A 21,025-nucleotide genomic window follows, 5' to 3' on the forward strand; every position below is an offset into this window, starting at 1 on the left:
GTGGGAGGCTGGAGATAAAGAATGTGATGTGTTCAACATATATTTTGGAAATAGACTTCTAGAATTGACCAATGGACTTGTTGGGGAGGGGTGGGGAGCTTAAAAGATGACTCCTGGGTGTTTTGCCGTGAGCCAAAGTGGTGCCATTTACTGAGATTGGGCACTACTATAGACTGAATATTTAAGTCCTTCCAAATTCATATATTAAATCCTAACCCCCACTGTGATGGTATTAGGAGGTAGGACCTTTGGGAAATGATTAGGTCACGAGCCCTCATGCATGATATTAGTCCCCTCATAAAAGGGACCTCAGAGGAATCCCTTGCCCCTTGAAAGCTAGGATACAGGGATGCTGTTTAAGACCTGGAGAGCAAAAATGAGGGTTGTACCAGGAAGGATTAAGACAGGTAGTAAAAACTCGGGGGTGGGGGGATAAGAAAGAGAAACAGGATGGCACACGATACTAAGCTGGTGCTACCTAACAGCTAAGGCTTCACTGCTCTTGTGGTGTTTCACTGAAGAAACAGGAGGGCTGGGAGGGGATGTGCCCCACAATATGGCGTAGGCATCATAAGCCTAATTTATGCATAGCCTATTCACTTCTCAGACAAACGTAAGCCTAGTGATGGTTTCTTCTAACAGCTTTGTGGAGGTGTAACTTACATATTATACATTCACTTGCTTCAAGTATGAAATTTAATGATTTTTAGTAAATTTACCATTCTGTGTGGTTATCAACACAATCCAGTTTTAGAACATTTCCATCACTCCAGTAAGATGCCACATGCCAACTTACAGTTAATCCTTGTTCTCATTCCTAGTCTCAATCACTGTTCTCCATTGTCTTTAGAAGTTTGCATTTTCTGAACATTTTAAGGAAATGGAATCATGCAATTTGTGGGTTTTTGTGTGTGGTGGCTTCTTTAGTTCAGCATAATGTTTTTGACGGTCCTCCACATTTTGGAATGTGTTAGTGCTTTTCAAAAAATTGCGGAATAGTATTCCATTTACTTGTATAGATATGCCATTTAGTTGTGTGGCTATGCCACATTTTGTTTATCCATTCATCTGTTGATGGACTTTTTTTTGGGCAATTATGATCAATGCTTCTCTGAACATTCCTGTACAAGTCTATGTGTGGACATGTGTTTTCATTTTTCTTGGGCATATACCTAGGGGTGGAATTGCTTGCTAGGTCATATGGTAAACTTTTATGTAACATTTTAAGAAATCACCAAACTGTTATATTCCTACCAGCAATGTATGAGGGGCCTATTTACTCTAGATATGTTTTCTATGAGAGGAATATGAGAGAATTTGAGATCAAACATGGGCTGTGGGAAGAAACGTATTCAAAATACTGTTCATTAAATACTTTCACACAATAGGGTGGGAACAAGTTGTTTCTTTACACTGGTTTCAATCTTGGCTGCATATTAGAATCATCCGGGGAGCTTTAATAAGTCGTGGTGTCCAAGCCACGTCTCAGACAATTACAATAAGGATGCTGTGAGGGTGGGTGGGCAGGTATTAGGATTTTAAAACTCCCCAGGTGATTTCAGTGTGCAGGCTGAGAAGCTCTTATGTGGAAAAAAAAGTTTGTCAAGTCATTCACCGAGATAATGAGCTAAATAGTTACAGCTGAAGACAGACAGTGTCTGTAGGACACGCTGAGTGAGACTGGAAAATTTTTATGGCTATAGAAGGAACAAAGGATGTACTGTCTGGCAAACAGTAACTTTTGTGATTATCTTCATATACTTTTTCCAGTATTATTTCAGCCATGAAGTGGAAGAGAGAGGATGATAACTGAAGGGGGTAAGTGGGGTGGGGAATCAAAGGTTTCAATGGTCCATTTGTTTTATATGGGAGAGACTTGAATGGCGTGAATGTCAACAGACACTCCAGTTAAACAGGAGAAGAAATAACTGATGGGTAAGAACCCACCAAAGAGGAGAGAGATGCCAGCTCAGGTAGAGGGACTGGCCCTCATTAGGAGGAAGGATGGCTCCTCTGTCTTAACAGGAGGTAGAGGTAGAGAATGAGAAAATATTGAGGCAAACATTTTGGTTTGCTAGCAGGAAGATGAGGAAATTCCCATCTATGCTTCCCACCCCCCTTTTCAGTGAATTATGATGTAAGGTCATTTTGTAGAAAGTGATTTGTGAGGCTGGGCACAGTGGCTCACACCTATAATCTCAGCACTTTGGGATGCCAAGGCGGGTGGATCACCCGAGGTCAGGAGTTCAAGACCCAGCCTGGCCAGCATGGGGAAACCCCATCTCTACTGTGGCTACATGCCTAGCCAGGCATGATGGTGGACACCTGTAATCCCAGCTACTTGGGAGGCTGAGGCAGGAGAATCACTTGAACCTGGAAGGTGGAAGTTGCAGTGAGCTGAGATCACACCACTACACTCCCGCCTGGGTGACAGAGTAACAATCTGTCTCAAAAAAAAAAAAAAAAAAAGTGATTTGTGAGAGTAAGTGGGGAGAGAGGGCAGGGTTGAATCCTTGAGGAGAGTGAAGAAGATTTGACATAGTCATTGTTGAGTGTGAGAATGTAAGTTTCCCTGAGAAAAATAGCAGGTCTACTAGGCAGTGTTGAGAGTTGAACCATTTGAAGATATTTATAAAACCGTAATGACACTGATCTTCTCAGCTCCTAGGGGCGGGCTGGAGAAAGCAGACAGTAGACTTGCTCCTGTGTCCCACAATTTCTCCATGCGTATTTAGAAAAGACAGAAGGCCAAAGGACTTTAATGTAAAGCAGGAATGTTTCACATATGGACTATAACATCTGTGCTGGAGGGATGGAGAAAAAGGGTAAGGTGAAGGGTTGATGGAAATCGGAGGGGCAGTGGAGAGGCTGTGGGCAGAGTGAGATGTATAGACTACACGATCCTGGAGGGAGAGATGTCAAGGAACTGTACCTAGGACTGATGGTTTGCCCATATGAGTAATGGCAGAACTTGTCCCCATTTCCCCACCTACTCACTCTTCATCTCACTCCTATCTGAATGATACTCCAGGTGAACCATACTCCAGGTGGTTGCTTTTACTAAGGTCTTAGATGACCTTTATGTCTTCAAATCCAAGAAGTAGTTTTCAGTCCTCATTTTGCTTGATTTTTCAGTATAATGTGACATTATCAACCATTCTCTGGTCTTGAAATGGTCTCTTTCACTGGCTTCCAGGACAACACATTCTCTTTATTTCTTCCTGACTTCGGGCTCCTGTTTACTAGTCTCCTTTAGAGGTCTGTCTTTCTCTTCCTGTCCATTATATTTGGAAGTTTCTGAGTAAGTTGTAGTCCTCAGCCTTCTTGCCTATACTCTTTTCCTAGGCAATCTCATCCGTGCCTCATGGTTTAAATTGCTACTCGTCATCTTAGAAGTTTCTTTGGAGCTGTAAGCTCAAATATCCAATTCCTATTAGTTATTTCCACTTGAATGTCTCAGGTTTTCATACTCCTCTTTTATTATTCTGAAATTATAATGTGCCCCCAAATCTAGTTCTTTTCCGACATTCACACCTAAGTGAACCTCATGTCTGGTTAGACAAGTCAGAAATCTAAACACCATCCTTGATAACCTCTCTTTCCCTCAACTCTCCATATCCAACCCACTGTTCCCATCAGTTTTGCTTCCTAAATATTCTTAGAATTCTCTCACTTCTCTCCACCTCCAGCGCTATGACCAGATCCAGTCTCTATCATCTCTTGTCTAAACTACTGCTTAGCTTCCCAAAGGCCTCTTAGCTTCCTCCTTGACTCCCTTCCAATCCATTCCCCACACAAAATCTCATAAACCCCCAGCCCCCACAAACACAAATTGGATCATACAGCCCTTGACTTAAGCCCCCTCCAATGACTTCCCAGTTGCTACTGCTCCTCGAATAAATGCAAAAGTTTGTCCTCAAGCCCCAGCATGGTCTGGCCTTGCATCTGCTCCAGGCACACTGGCCTTTCTGTGCAGCAACTGTGTCCTGCCTCCTCCTCCTCGGTTCCAACTTGTCCCAGCTCTCAGCTCACACTTCTTCAGGGACGCCTTCCTGACCACCTTGACCAGGCTGGGCTCTGCCATCATTTGCTCTCATGGAATGGTGTGCCTTCCCTTTATAGCTCTTACCTTGGTTTGGAATTACACATTCACTTCGGTGATTATTTGACAATGTCTGTCTGCTCACACCAGCCTCCAGCCTACATAAGAACAGGAACCACATCTGGTTTTGCTCATCTTGTATCTTCTCCAATTAGCAAAATACTTGGGTCTAGAAGGTGCTCAGATTTTTTTGTGTGTGTGTGGGTTTGTTATTAAGAGCCATAAGATGTAAGCAGAAAGATCTCTTTGAAAACATCTGCTATCTGTCATTTTCAAGTTGAAAAAGCAGAGGCTTGGAGAGGTGGGAGATTAGTGGGTTCATTTATATACTGTCACACAGCTAGTTGATGGCAGAGCTGGAATCTGAATCTGTTCCCACCCTCCAGGGAGGTTGGTTGACACTAATGGGTCATTTTCCTGCCTGGTGCCGTTTCGGCCAGTAGAACCAAACCAAGCTTGGTAAAGCAGAGCAGAAACTTTGTTAATAAAGAAATGGAGAAGGGAAGCTCATACTGAAAGCACCTTCTTGCAGCGGGGAGGCGGGGGAGGAGGGGGGCGGGTAAAGGGGGATGTTAAGAGCTCTTAGGGCAAGTAGATGGAGACTGGGGCAGGATTCCTGAAAAAAGGTGGGTTCTTCCAGGAGGCGCTACAGTGTGCACAGTCTTGTCTTTTGTACTTGGCACTTTTTGTGCCTAGCAAGGTACATTTCTGGTCCCTGGGCGGAGGTCTTAGCATGGTAATGAAGCAAGAATTCAGGTCGGGGCAGTACTGCTGAGCTACTTCGTGGTTACTGGCATTCGGCCTTCCTTTCTGTAAGTAAGCACAGATGCGAGCACAGGTTAATTTTGCAGGTTTGGGGGTTTCTTGAAGTAATTGGGGTTATGTTGCTGTGACAAATCCCCATCTCTTTCCGGTCCAGTGGATTTTCCACCTCCACCTAGGAACTATTTATTTATTTAGTATAAATACTCAAATAGTATTCTCTCCCCCCCCCCTTTTTTTTTAGTGAAAAGAGCTGTCTGTGCTTAAACTGTGCTTTTTGGGGGGTGCCATACCATCACAAAACATCAAGCCATTGGCAGATAAAATAGCATACTCTGGAGAAGAGGGAGATGCCATTTTAAGGACATGCCTCTCCTCACCCCTACCGACTTGCAGCAGTGATAGGGATGCTTAGTAGGACCCAGGAGGCACACTCCTCCTTCCTCTCCCCCTACTGAACCTCCCCAGCCACAATCATTAAGAGGAAGAAGGTTAACAAGGCTCACAGGGACAGGTGCTTGCTTCCTGGAAGCTGTGGACTTGTCAGAGAAAGCTGCAAATCCCATTTTCCCCTGTTGCAGCAGGCAATCATTTTTTACATGATCAGATCACAAGCTGATTATCAAAACTGGTTTGCACTGTGTCCAGAAGCAACTTTTTCCTGCAAGCAGGTTTCTCTTGCACTGCATACAGCAGGGGAGCCCTCTGGTGGTAATCTGTAGGAAAATCTCCTGAGCAGGAGGGTTTTGCTTAATTTGGGTAAGAATTCTTCATATTCTTTTCCCTTGCCTCCACAAGCCTTTTCCAAAATTGCCGGGCGCGGTGGCTCATGCCTGTAATCCCAGCACTTTGGGAGGCCGAGGCAGGTAGGTCACTTGAGGTCAAGAGTTTGAGACCAGCCTGGCCAACATGGCAAAACACCTGTCTCTACTAAAAATACAAAAATTAGCCGGGCGTGGTAGCACACACCTGTAATCCCAGCTACTTGGGAGGCTGAGGCACAAGAATCGCTTGAACCAACCCAGGAGGCAGAGGCTGTAGTGAGTGCCTCTGCTCTCCAGCCTGGGTGACAGAGTGAGACTCTGTCTCAAAACAAAACAAAATCAGCCATTAGAGGTAAACCAGGCCTGTTGTAAGCCATCTGAACAAGAAAGTTCACACCATCAATGGACCAATGCTTCTTGGGGTCAAGATTGCATTTCTCCAGCTCCTTTTTGCTAAAGAGCCCCAGGACTGATGATGAGGACAAAGCTATGGATTGTGAATTTGGCGCACGTTGTAGAGGGGAGGAGAGGCCCTGATGTACTGTTCTGAAGTGAGTGACAGACATGCCCTCCAGGTGGAAACACCAAGCTCTACATAGCACTTTAAGGTTCACTTATATAACATGTGATGCAAATCACCATGGAGGAGGGCAGCTCTGAGCCAGCAGGAGGTCTTGCAGGTGTGATGCTGGGACCAGGGGGCTGGGGAATAAGGGGCAGCTGGTGGAATATGGGAACACGCCACGGCTTGGCTGTTTGCCGAAGGGTTTGAGAAGATTAGAAGAATGAGGGTGGAGAGAAGGGAGAGGATGACATACATTTGATACCTGTAGTGTCCCTCTTCAGACAGGAGAGTTAAGAAATCTAAGTCACCTGTGATTCGGGAGGGCAGAGTCCAGGCAAGCAGAAGGGAAGGGCCAGGCCCAGGCAGGCACCAGGAACCAGGCTTTGGGAAAGGAGACACCGCCTGATTTCTTGAACCTTTCTCAAAAAGCTGGGAATATCTAGTCCTGTTTTTCATTCAAATGTTTTTGATATGTCCTATTAGATTTGTTTTATATTTTGTTTTAATTTTCTCTGCATAGAACAGCCTTTTGAAAGTAAAAATAAAATTTTTCACCATTTTAAAACATTAGGCAATATATGTTTGAAAAAGTTAAAAATCACAAAGAGATCAAGACGGTTTAATAGTTACTTTTTTGAGGGAAATCCAGTCACATTTGCCTCTATCATTACATACATCATTACTTGGACATTCACACTTGATTGGGAACATAAATTACAAAAGAGAGAGGAACTTTTAAAACCACATTTAATTTTTAATACAAAATCTGTTGCACTATTACAGAAGTGACCCTTTCATGCACAGATAAATTTCGCATCTACCAGTATGGAAGAGGAAAAAATGTATTTTTATGGTTCTCCCAAAATATTGGCAAATTTAAAGTAACTTTTAATCTTTGTGCTCTCTGATGCCAAGGCAAACCTGTTTTGTCTTTTTATATTTTCAATAGACAGGTGGATCTGTGAAAAATGAATATAGAGACATGAAAGTATTTAGGGCCATCTTTACCTGGGATTACTTTAAATTATGCTTTACCTACATATATCAAACATGCCAGGTTACTAGGCCTACTGTGCCCCATAGGCAAAGCTCTGAAGATTTCATCGAAAAATCTGCTGTCAATATGTAGAAAAGTTCACTATTTCAGTTTCACAGCAAAAAAGGCGGGGGGAGGGGGGAACCCAATAGATATTTAAGTAGATGCTTTCCAATCCCATTCACTGCATTAATTAGCTTACTTCTTATACAGTACAACATAAACATTGCATGTTTATTTGTATGTAACACCTATAAGCATATAGCATCTACATTTTAAGTGTATTTACAAATTCAACAAAATATCTACATATAAAAAGCTTTACTTAAAATTAAACTTGATGCAAGTTATGAGAAACCAATTTATTGGCAAATGAAACTGAGCATTCCTTCAACCATAGGTTGTTATAGATTTTCATATTTGGAGGTAACCCATTTGATAGATATTGTTTATGAATACGATAGAATATATATTTACTTTTTAAACTGCAGATGTAATCCCTTGGACCGTTGGCCTTTTTAAGCACTTGCCTGATTTCTTAGATTCTGAAATGTGTCCATAGCAATTTGCATACACGTTGTTTAATGCTGCAGAGTTTTGAACACTTACATAGGTAAAGTCTTGGAGAATAATATATTACTGTTGGCATGCTGTTGTATGCTTTTAGTGTTGGAATAACTTAGTTTTTAAAATTAATTTTCTAGCATGTTGACATCTTTCTTACTGAATGTAATAGAAACCATAAAGGACCACAAAATCATCATGTGCTTCAGTTGGTGACAAAGCTTTTCTTTTTATGCTTATGGGGAAATGCTATTTCAAATAAACTGCCTTCTTATTTTTATTTTCATGTTTCCTTCTTTTCCCAGCATTGCAGTTTTCATGAACTCTGCTTTTCAAAAGTTACTTTTAGACAATGACAGTAATCTATGACTCAGCTGATACAGAATGCAGGATGTTATGGAATGCTTAATGTCTGAAGGCACTGTATGTGTCTTGCCCTGTGTTCTCTGGAATAATGTTTGAAATTTAATTTGGATGATTTGTTTTTCATTCTTTCAGTATGGCACAAATACCAAAATGCACTGCAATACACATTGTTTATGCCTAAAAACAACCGAACATAGAAATGATGTAAAAAGTAGAACACTGTGCTGCTGTAATGCCTGGAAGATTAAGAAGCCTATGGAGTAACAGGAGCCAAGAGTAGGTAACAGTTCTCAGTAAGCATCAGCAATGCGACTGTCATAATGAACTCATTTAGCAAGTATATACTGTACATACTGTTCCTAACAGTCTCCCAAAAAGACTAACGACAGCTATACATAGTCACCAATTTCACAACAATGTCCACAAAGACATTGAAGTTCTAGAGAATACTACAGTAACACTCTTGACAATGAAAACGGAATTCATATCTAGGGGTTCAGCTGAGGACAGTATAAACAAAGTATCAAACCATGTTTTCATAACATACACGGGTATGTCCTTTAAATGTGGAGCATTTTTCATGCATCATATTGAACTGTGTCCTGCAGAGGAAATAACAGGATCTGTTGGTGATGTTGCATTATTTTTTATCAGTTCTGAGGAAATCAAGAATACCCATTTTGAACGAAAAAGTATGCACTTTGCATTCCAGTTCACATTAACATATCATTTGACTGAGTTATGTTTTTGCTGTAACTATTCTCATAATATTAACATACAGCAGAAAATATACTCTCTACCCATATGTTCATAGTATGAGAGGGCTGACAAACGAGTGCTTAGGATAAACATTCTAGAGAAATGGAATAGTGGCAAAGAGCTTAAAAATTAAACAAAGGAATTCATGGCGTTGACAGGAGAAGGTGCCTCTGAGCTTTCGTTTCCTTCAGCCGGCTCTTTCTCTTTCTTACCACTGTATTGTCCAATAAAGGAGCCATCCTCATTGAACTGGCCATTAACCCCTTCTCCATAGTCAACTAGGCTGTCGTCACTATCTTCTTTTTTCACAGTCCTGTCTGAAGGAGTTCGACTTCCTTTTTTCAAAGGCTTGTGGTCTTCTGCGTCACTGGAAGAAAGAAAACATTTTTGTCAAGATTGGCATTTAGGTAACATTTTCTGTTTGTAAAGACCATGCATGCAAATTATGAGAAAGCATTTGGAGTCCTGGGCTTCTCTGGCCAAATCTAATTGTCAGGTTGACTCCAATGACGAGGATGAGTTGGAATGGAAATCAGGAGCAGAAATGGTTGAATCATGAAGTCTTCAGTAGAGTGGATGGCTCCCAATTGTGTATGTTAATTTCAATGACAAATTCTGATTCCTGAGTTGAAAGGAATCCAGAAATAATCACAAGCATTAAATAAGAAAGAATTCAGAAAAGTAGAAAAATCATCCCTATTTTGAATTCAAAAAGGCAAAAGCTTATGGCAAGTAAAGAAGTTAGTATGTTAAACTGCAAAATATCTCTGATTCCTTGGTTGTGAATGGAGCATGATTTTGGTTAAGTGTGAAATATGGATTTTTTTTTTCTGAGCCAGAAGGAGAAGCAAAATCCTGCATTTCAAATAATTTTGTTATCAATGCAGGCCAGACTGTAAACTTCAACCTTACCTTTCAAGAGACCTACAAATCCCATTAAAAGGATGCAGAAGAAACAAATGAAAATAGCCTAAGAAGAAAAGCAAAATCCTTATACTGATAGTACACAGTATTTTTTTTGGTTTTTGGTAAAAATTTTAGTTAATGAGTAAAGATTTATTAATCTGGAAAGAGACGTACTTTAACTTGAAAGCTCTACATTTGTACTATGAATGGCATGTCAATATATTCTAAAGAATGTGAATGATTCCAAACATGTAATAGCAAATGCTTCCTACACTCATGTTAACCCCTCAGCTCCCTTCCTCCATGTGTGTTATGCAGCCTGACCATGCTGGATAGGAATCTGAGGAGAGTACTTTAATACGACTTTACAAGATTCCATTATTATAATTTTTGCTTATTTCTCTGTTGAACCTGTAAGCACAATTTCTGGAAGTCAAAGAGTAATCATTATGTTTTTGAATGTTCACCCATATGGTCAAATAACTAGTTATGCATATTGACCTATTTTTTAATAGGTAACATTTGGGAAAAAAGTAGAAAAAGGCAGTGACAGGATCCAACATTTTGTTTTCTTTCAAAGAACAAAAATGCAAGGCAAAATAGGAAACATATATAGTATCAGTAAAAATGAAAAAGCCTTAACATACAAAAGGTATCACTGGCTGCAGTATTTAATCTAGCAATTTGTGCTAAGACTTTACTGCTCCCTCTGTTTCAGACAGTGACTTTTTTTTTCAAGCCAAGATACAAATATTTCAAGATGCACAAGTATCCTGGTTCTTTTGACAGTAACTTTTACTAGGGATTTCAATTTTTCTCCAAGAAGAAAATCTCAAGACTGGAAAATAATGCTAGCATAATATGACACTAGCATATGCCACTGAAAATAACCTGTTTCAGTAATACACAATTTCTTGTTGCAAACTGAATAAACTATATTTTCACCACTGCTAATAAACAACCGGAGAGGTATCATCTTGGGGTGGTCTGTGTTTGCAAGCACTTCAGAGGACATAGCATTGAGTGTCTAACCTGTTATGAAAATAGCCCACACAACATCTCTGGGGTTTAATTATTAAATACCTTCTGTGAAATACAGTTCATGTTTCAGTGTGACAGTTAATTCAGATGAAGAGTTCAATAACAGGCAGAATTTGTCACCTGGATTCCAATGACTAGTCTTATTCTGCTTTGTAGAACTAGTGTCCCAAGGAATACACTACTGGAAATTTGTCATCTGTGGCATTTCTTTGGTCTAGCCATCTATCCACCCATGCCTTCATCCAATAAATGTTTACTGAGTGCTTACTCTAAGACAGATTGTTCTCAGCACTGGGAATATAGGAGCAAACAAAATAGCCTAAAACCCTCACCTCACTGGCATTATTTCTAGTGGAAGAAAATACAATTAACAATCAACATAATAAAAAAATTACGTATATATATTATGTCAGAAGAGGATTAGCACTATGCAAAGTATAGAGCTGAGTAAAGACTACAGAAGGTGTTGGAGAAGGGATGGAGAGTTGGCATTAAATAAGATGTCCAGGAAGACCTCATCAAGCAGTAATATCTGGTCAACAACTTTAAAAGAGTTGAGTTAGCAAGGTGAATTGTTGGAGGGAGAGCAGTTCCTGCAGGAGTAACAAGCAGTATAAATGTCTTGAGGTGAGGGCAAGCCTGGCATGTTCTAGGAACACTAAGGAGCTTGGTGTGGCTGGGGAGGGAGAGAGAGAGACAGAGAGAGAGAGAAGTAGAAAAGTAGGAGTTAAGTAAGGGGAGTGGCACAGCTAAATCAGGGCTTGTGGGACATTGATGCTGCCTTTAACTCTGAGTGAGATAGGAAGCCCTGGGACGGTTTTCAAAGAATAAGTGACATGCTCTGACTTATATTTTAAAAGCGCTACTCTGCCATCAGTGTTGAGAATAGCCTACCTTAGAGGGCTGGGGTTGGTAAACTACAGTAAAATTAGGCCACGCCCATTTATCACATAATGTCTATGGCTGCTTTAGCGCTACAATAGCAGAATTGCAGAGTTGCAGCAGAGACCACGTGGCCTGTAAAGTCTAAAATATTCAGTTGACCAACCCCTGCTCTAGAGAGTCAGGGGAGAATATTACAATAATCCAGGAGTGAGATGACTGTGACTTGGACCAGAGTGGAACACTGGAGGTGGTATAAAATGCTCAGATTATGAACATATTTTGAAGGTAGAGCTAACGGGATTTTCTGATAGGTTAGATATGGAATAACAGAGAAAAAGACGGTGCCAGGATTTTTGGTTTGAGCAACAGGAAGCTTGGAAGTACTGTTACTATGGAGCGGAGCGTGTTGGGAGGGGAAAATCAATGGTTCCATTTTGAGCATATTAAAGTTTGAATATGTCATGAGAACCACTCCTTTAATAATTTTATGAGGCAAGTATAACATTGATATCTAACACCAATAAGAATGCTTTAAGAAAGTCAAACTACAGGCTAATCTCATTCATGAACATAGATGAAAAAATCCCAAACCATGACCAAACCAAATTTAGCAATCTATGAAAAAGATAATATTTCATATCCAGGTTGGGTTTATTCCAGGAATGCATGTTTATTTTAGCATTAAACCATCAATTCATATAATTCATCATTTTAGCAGAAGAAAATAAAAATATGATAATCTCAGTAAATTTAGAAAGAGGTATATGAAAAAACTCAACACCCATTCATGATAAAAACATTAGGAATAGAATGTATTTTTATTCCTAACATTAGGAATAGAATGTATCTTCACTAACCTGATTAAGGGTAGCAACAAGAAACCTAAAGTAAAGTAAACATCATCCTTAACGGTGAACACTGAAAACTTTGTTTGAAATCAGAAATAATAATAATGATGGCTGCTATCACCACTTCTAATCAAAAGTGAATTAAAAGTCCTAAACAACTTGATGATAAGAAAAAGAAAAAGATGAAAGAAAGCTATCATTATTCATAACTGATATGATTATGTATATAAAAATCCAGAAGAATCTACAGGTAAGTGTTAGAATATAAAGAGATTTTAATAATGTTGCTTGATACAAGATTAGCATAAAAGTCAATTCTACTTATGTTCTTGCAATTAGGAAATAAAATTTAAAATATTATTCCATTTATGAGACCATAAATATGAAGTATATAAAGACAAATCCAACAAAAATATGTGTAAGACCTCCGAAGAAAATACAACTTTCAGAGTTATTAAAAAAGATCTGAATGAATAGAGGAATGTTCTACATCCATGGATAGAAGACTCAAATATAGTAAATATATTAACCTTCCCCATATTGCCCTTTAGCTGCAATTTATTTCCAGTAACAGCTCAGCAGGTTTTTATGTGGATCTTGGCAGGCTAATTCTATGATGTACAAATAAATGAAAAGGGCTAAGAATATTTAAAAGGTTCTTGAAGACAACTAAAGTTAGAGAACTGGACCTAGCAGATATCAAGACTTATTAAAACCTATATTATTAAGACAGTAAAGTCTTGGTGCAGAGATAGACAGATTGACCAATGGAATGGAATATAGGGTCTTGAAACTGGTGGAAGATCTTTTTGTTAGCTTTATTCCTACATCATATTTTTATGCTATCATAACTAGAATAAGTTTTAAAGTCTTATTTTCCAATTGTTTGCTGATACATAGAAATATAAGACTTTTATGTTAATTTTGTGTTGAGCAACATTATTAAACTCTCTTATTATAATATTTGCTTGTTGATTCATGTGGGTTTTTACATACAAAATCGTAACAGTTATGATTAATGACCAGCCAAGAAGGGGCTCCCCCAAAACATCCATTCACGCCAGCTTAACGGCTGTGGTGGAGGAGAGAATCAACAGCAACACAGGCTGTGCTTGAAAGAAGAGAAGGAAGTGGGATTCTCCCTCCTCCAACAGCGTCTTTCCAGGAAAAGCCATCCCAAGGCAGTGAGATCTTTTGAAGACCAGTCTTTAATAAGTGGTGTGATATAATATCATACTTCAATAATTAGAATCTGGTTAAATGAGAAAAAATTATATAAGTCATACACACAGTGCTGGGTTTGTGTTCAACAAGCATACATGTCCATCTCCTATCCCATCTCTTCTCTCCACTCCAGGTGCCTACTTCAGAGAGATTTTTTTTTTCTAAGAAATACCTTGTGCAACACACACGCAGAACTTTCCAGGTGTAGTGAGTGGTTACAACTCTATGTGAAGCACAGTATGAGGGCTTGCCTTTTTCAATTTCAAGATGAATTTTGTAATGAAATAGTAAATAAACTTTTTGACATTGTATTCAGTGAAGTTGCCATGTCAAGTTTAATTATGAAAGGAGAGTTTCCCAAATGAGATGAATCAAGAAGTCATAGATGATTTAAAAGTTTATATATATATATATATATATATATATATATATATATATGTAGCAGACCTTGATTTTAATCAAGTTTTAATGGAGTAGGCAGCAGTAGTATTCAAAGCTTTACAAAACAGGTAAAAATTCATTCACATTTTAATGAGAAAGCTTAAGGATGGTGTGTATCAGACATTAATTATTAGTTTTGGATGTCAAAGGTTGAATGGATTTCAAAATAAAAAAATATATATATATATATAAAATCAGGGAGAATATATATAAATTATATATATTATATATAATATATATTATATAAGTCATATGCACAGTGCTGGCATATATATAGCTATATATATTATATACAAAATATATATAGCTATATATATATATATATCTACAAAGTCTCCAGTATACAAGTATTGATACAATATCAAGTATATTCCTGATACTTAGATTCATGAATCAGGATCATTGTGCAGTGGAAAGAAATGTTCCTATCACAATGCTAAAACTGCATGACTTCTCCTGGGAGGACTCCCTGTACCACCCTCCTTCTATGCTGCCCACCTGGCTTTACCTTCCTGCTTCTGTTCCCTTGGTACCTTAGTTATATCTCTTTCATAGCACTTTTCACACTCTGGTCATTGTTCTTTTACTTCCCTGCATCCATCACTAGGCTATAAACTCCCTGTGTGGGCCAAATTCTATTGGTTTGAACATTCCAAGGCCTGGAATACAGTAGGCACTCATAAATACTGGCAGAATGAGTTCACTGTAAAATAATAGAGGAGACAGTGGGGATTTTAGAAATTTTTTAAAAAAATTCTAACATAAAACATTTCATTCCCTCTTAGTTTTATGATGGCAGACAAAGCATTGAAATATATCCTTTCCTTTTTCTTTCCTTAATAGTAAATTTTTAGGGAGTTCAAATCGCTTTTCAACAGCACTTTGTTCAGAAGCGTGCACATCTGTTAAATCCTACTGAGTAAAATTCGGCAACAGCAGGTAAATCTGTGATAATTCTGTCTGATTTTCCTGTTGTTACCACCCTCCCATGGCCAAACCACATTGCAGCTCAAGTAACATTCATGACCCAAATACTCAAATATTCTTTCCTACCCACTCTCTAAAAGTCCATTATTATTCTACTCACAAGCCAGTTCACATTTGAGAGCAAAATAACTCTAATGTATATAACGAATGTGACACATCTTGGCATCATTCAAGCCTTATGAGCATGGGTTAGCATGCCTGCCACAAGCCCATGTTCACATGAATGACAAGATTCATGTGGCAAGAGCCACCAATTATGTAGTAAGTTACGAGTTCAAGTAACATGGGCATATGGTTTGTGACCTAGGTTTATTCTGGTTTTAAGGAAAATGGATCTAAAGAATAAAAAAATACTTACACTGTTGGTTGCATTGTTTCTCTGATTTTTCTATATGCTAGTAAGGATGCAGATCCTACTGTCTGTATAATTAAAGAAACAAAGAAAGCTGCAGGCTTCCAACAGAGGGTAACTGCTTGGGGGTGGATATCAGAGTAAGGGCACAGGGTTATAGCATATAATCACATTTGGCCACCAGTGAGGTTCTATCCCTCTTTGCACTATGAAATATCATCTGTCTCAGAGCTAGCCATGTAGAAACGGTTTCATCATCAGACTGGAGAATGAGCAAATCAGAAATGGAATTAATTTACACTTAGGCAATAGTCCTAATTTTGTGTGTGTTTGTGGTCAGCATAATAATTTATTTTTGGAATGAAAGAGAATAAGAATCAATAAATAATACAGAGCTCAAAACTTCCAGAAAGTGCAAAGCAGAGACAGGACCCTGGTGATCTCAGGAAGTGAATGACACTTAAATGTATTAAAAATAAAAGATTCTGTTAATAAACAGAACTGTTTTCATTAATTACAGCCTCTAAGATAATAAACATTTTTTGGATTTCTTTAAATAGAAAATAAACCAAAGGGAAAACATTCTGAGGTAGTGTCAGGAAATTAAAGGACAAAGCCCTATCTTTGTAAATCAAAGTAAAAAATGTGGTTGGAATTTTGGGGAGGTGATTTTGCTTGTGGGATTGTCCTTATGAACTTTTAGTTTCATTGAAAAAATTACATCATTGAGTTATGTTTCAAGTTGAAGACACCCATCAGAACCTTATTTCCCTTGGCACCTCCCAAATTTATGTCATTACATGTATGACAAGTGTATAAGTGTTTTTGTCTTCGTGTCAATTGGGTTTGCACTCACTAAGCCCAAATGAAAAGTCTTTCTTTCCTGAGAAACTAAGGCCTAAAGACAGCTATTTGAAAACACTTTACCAACACAGCACATATAAACTAACACTAAGACAAAGAAATATGACCAAATAGATGTAAACACAGTGATTATGAGGCCAGTAACCAAATACTTGCCACGTACTTCTCCAGACACAAAATTCTATTAAAGTTGTTAGTAGATGGCTCATAGAAGAAAATAGAAATCATAGAACTATGAATCACAGGCAATGGCTGAGTTGAAAGTAAAACTAACAAGCTAGTTCATAAAACTCAACCTCCATTTTTTAAAATAGATCCAGGGGGTACATGTGCAAGTTTGTTACGTGGATACATTGTATAGTGGTGGGGTTTGGGCTTCTGGTATACCATCACCCAAATACCAACCTTGATTTTAGTCAAGTTTTAATGGAGTAGGCAGCAGTTATCTGGGAAAGTCACATGACCTCAAATCATGGTTTCACATTGCTGTAAGGGCAAGTTGATGTTTGAGACCCACGTGGTGAGCAGTACCTTGCCAGACTCACTGAGGCATGATAATGTAGAATAGGAACCCATCACCATGTGGAAATGTATGAAGGACAATGGTTTATTTCCAATTCATGCAAATACATTTTTTTTTCAGGCCACATTAAAGATTTTGCTTCATCACAATACATAAGGGAGTGGTATGCATATCCTGTAGGTAATTATAGCCACAAGAACTCTTAGAAATAAGTTATTTAGTAATTGTCAGCTTACCTGCTTTATAGGAGAAACATGTAGAAGGGTGAATTATTTCAGCGAAGTTCTACTCATCCAGATGCCCTAGGCTATAGGCTTCTGTAGGCTGCTCTAATGTGTTACAAAACCCTCTTGGGTGAACTGGGTGTGGACGCTGCATGAGGTTTTCATACACCTTCAGCTCCAGAACCAACTTCTGACATCAAGACAACCCTCACTACGCATTTTTCTGTACCATGAGATACAGAAATTCTGAGAACTTTTTGAAACCATAGTTATCTCTCTTTAAGAGATCAGAATATAAAAACTTAGGGGCTGAGATAATAAAGGAAAAACACAGGTATCTGCCTGGAAACTGATATGAAAATGATTTTATTGAAAATATATGTCTTTTTCTCAATCAGTTCTACATTTTTCATCCTTAGCATGTCACATGAAATTCTATGATATTGACATGATAGTGACATGGAAAAACCAAAAATGAGCTCTAGAGACAGGTAAAACTTAACATAAATATCTTCTCTACAAATGTTGCCTGGTAATCCCAACAGTAAAGTACTTTATTTCACCTAAAAGCCTCTTCATCTTGCCAACAATGTCTCAGAATGGGCTTAATGCATATTTAAAAGGTATTTTATATAAGCAAAGGGCTTCTAAAAAGAAAAAACAAGGTACAAAAGGTATTTTAAAAAGGTATACTTTTAGAATAACAGAATCCCCACATTTTATTTAAATAAATACATATTTTGTTTCTGTTTTTTTTTTTTTTTTTTTTTTGAGACGGAGTCTCACTCTGTCATCCAGGCTGGAGTGCAATGGCGCGATCTTGGCTCACTGCAAGCTCCGCCTCCCAGGTTCACGCCATTCTCCTGCCTCAGCCTCCCGAGTAGCTGGGACTACAGGCGCCCGCCACCACGCCCGGCTAATTTTTTTTGTATTTTTAGTAGAGATGGGGTTTCACTGTGTTAGCCAGGATGGTCTCGATCTCCTGACCTCATGATCTGCCCACCTCGGCCTCCCAAAGTGCTGGGATTACAGGCGTGAGCCATCACGCCCAGCCCTGTTTCTGTTTTTAAACAAATCTAAATATTTTCCTTCTCTTGAAAAGATTTATCTTTGTTTAAAGAGAAGATTTTTTAAAAATTTAGCACATAGGTTATATTAACATTTTCCCTTAAGGATGGAGTCAAGCCAAGAATGTATTATCAAAGTTCTGTGAGTAACACATTGCCTGGAGGGCTATGACATTTCTTAATAATTAACAGCTTCTAAAACAATCTAGTCACCATTTCATGATTAAAGGGCAAGGGTATGGGTATTGTTTAGGAAAACTAGCTTCAAATTCTAGACGAAAAAGTGTGTTCCCACTGGTTTCATTACAGCATGTTTAGAAGATGACAAGTATAGTTTTCTTTACAATGCAGGCGTTGGAGGGTCTTTTTTGTTGTTTTAATGCTCATAGTAGCACACTGGCTTTGCTAGATTGATCAATACAGTATGGGCCCGTGGAAAATATGATAACGAAGTGGGAGACATTCCACCTCCAAAATTATGACTAAAATCAAAATTTAGTTTTAATGAAAAATGAAAATGTTTGACCATGAGGGACATGTAAACATTGAGACATGGAAGTATCCCTAAACTTAGGAAAATATGAGATGTCAGACAGAGCATATTCTGGCCGAGTTCTAGTCTCGGGACTGTGTTCATGTGGGCAGAGAAGATGAAGAGCAGAGAAGCAGGGGCTCACCTGTATTCTCCAAACGTCCCATCATCTTCCTTCATAGGCTGGATTTCAGGGTCAGCATGGGCATCTTCCTTTTCTTTAACTAAAAAATGCCGAAATGATATTATTATCTGTTGATTCTGTTCTTTCTTATTCAAAGTCCATGAGAGCATTCTTTGAGATAAACAGCAGTGAAAAATAATTCTATACACAAGTAGATGTTGTATAACCATATATATTGTGGCCATGCATATATTTTGGTGTTTTAGTTATTTTTGAGGCAACCCAATAGAATGTACATTTTTTAACACATAAAGTTGACTAGTCTCTCACCTAATAAATAATTTTTAAGTTTCTAAGATTTCTCTGTATTTTACCAATCTATTAACTATATTAATGATTGCAAATTGTTTTTGTAAGCCTATTCTTTCACAGATTTTTTTTTCTTGTCACTGAAGGGAAAATGGTCAGGTAAAGAAAATATAAATTTAATGGGCCCACTAAATTGAATAAACCATTATCTTATAGGGAAAACAATGTTACACATCACAAGATGAAGACTTAGTTCATGCATTACTTCCTCTGAAAAACTCCATGCACCTTCCCTGCAACTCTCTCCTTGCCAGTTGGTTTTAGGTGTTACTTCAGCATCCATAACTTATGTGGAGTCTAAGAAAGTAGGCTCACTAATGTTTTCAGAGAACAGATTGATTTACTCCTCCAAATGCCTTATGATTGTTGACAATGTTTAGGTTGCCATTATATAAAAAGGGATCAAAAGTCATTTGAAGAGAAAGTCCAAACTCATGGCTCTGGGAAGACATAATATTACAATCTACATGATTACCCCCATGATTTTTTTAATTTAATGGATTATTATGTAGCATTATAAAGCAATTTTAATCTTTCTTTCTTACCTGGATATTTACCACCCTTGTTTCTTCTGATGAAGCAAACAATCAGCAAAATTAAGATAAGGAGAGCGACAGCACACATTAGACCAATGAACCAGCCCTGAGTTGCAATATCCACCTGCCGGCTTGCCATCGCTGGAAAACAAATCAACGGTGTTGGTGGCAATAAGTTAGGGGGAGATGGGAACTGCTGCAGTCTCTCAGAGTAAAAAATTGCCACATTATGTGAGCTTTAGTATATTTTACATGTGGCCCCAAATTAGGATCTGTCAATTATTAATCAGGAATTATATAAATAATTAACTTTGAAAAATCTTCATTCATTAAAAAATTCAAATAGAGAAATCTGAATAATGATAACATTAAATGCTAACAATCCCTGGTGAACACTGCATTCAGTTATTTTCACTATATATTCTCAATAAAAACAAATTCCCAAACCAATTAAAGTATTCACTGATAACAATACATTTTACATTAAGTACAATGAGAAAAATATAAAACTGAGTTTTAAACAGAACAGAACGTATACATCTAATTGAGTATTTTCTCTTCAAAGGAACTGCTTTTAGAGGCTAAACTGTCCTTGCGAGGCTGTTGCCATTTTCAATATTTTTTAGAAATCTGTTAAAAAAGAAAACGGTCCACACAAGAAACCTTTCCAGATCAGGAAAGCAGCCATATTGTTTTATATAACATCTCAATTTGCACCCAAAATATTACTTAGATTTGTTATTCATCTCATTCACAAGAGTTGGTTCCGAGTGGAAATTTCTGAAAAACCAAATCCACCCTCAAAGAATCAATATTTGTTATTGCTAAGGATCCATTCAAAAGACTGGAATATCTCTCAGTCAGTGAAATCATTATTTGCCTAAGTGACCAGTTCGAAAAGAAAGTACTCACTTATGTGTATACATATCCTTTCAGTTTGCATCTATTCTGTTTAATAAATGTGAAACCCCTTATCCATCAGTCATAATATGCAAAATTTCTAAGGAAACCACAGAATAATTAGCATTTCGGGTATTATTTTAAAGTATCAATCTTATGGGAAAACGTGCAGCATCAATGGCTATTCAGACATGCCCATGCAGATTTGCTTAATTAGTATAAATTCTTTTTTAAAAGACCTTTATTTTTTCTCTTTTGACCATAATCAAGATAAAACATTTTCT

General features: G+C 38.1%; 1 protein-coding gene across 47 annotated transcripts in view; it reads right to left on the bottom strand.

Moving 5' to 3' along the window:
• Positions 1–6,796: 6,796 nt before the first annotated feature.
• Positions 6,797–21,025, bottom strand: part of NRCAM (neuronal cell adhesion molecule) — a 314,145-nt gene continuing 299,916 nt past the window's right edge. For 25 of the 47 annotated variants that reach the window (XM_030826464.1, XM_030826448.1, XM_030826445.1 and 22 more), the window contains 3 exons: positions 19,851–19,982; positions 18,958–19,036; positions 6,797–9,285 (listed from right to left, as the gene is read on the bottom strand). In XM_030826464.1, coding sequence (XP_030682324.1) covers positions 9,048–9,285; positions 18,958–19,036; positions 19,851–19,982 — 449 coding nt within the window. In that variant the 3' untranslated portion in view covers positions 6,797–9,047. Of the gene's footprint in view, positions 9,286–9,830; positions 9,843–18,957; positions 19,037–19,850; positions 19,983–21,025 lie in introns of all 47 variants that reach the window. The other 22 variants (XM_030826430.1, XM_030826437.1, XM_030826433.1 and 19 more) reach the window with 1 other exon arrangement.

The sequence above is a fragment of the Nomascus leucogenys genome, chromosome 13 (assembly GCF_006542625.1).
Source record: "Nomascus leucogenys isolate Asia chromosome 13, Asia_NLE_v1, whole genome shotgun sequence".
In the NCBI taxonomy this organism is placed as follows: domain Eukaryota; kingdom Metazoa; phylum Chordata; class Mammalia; order Primates; family Hylobatidae; genus Nomascus; species Nomascus leucogenys.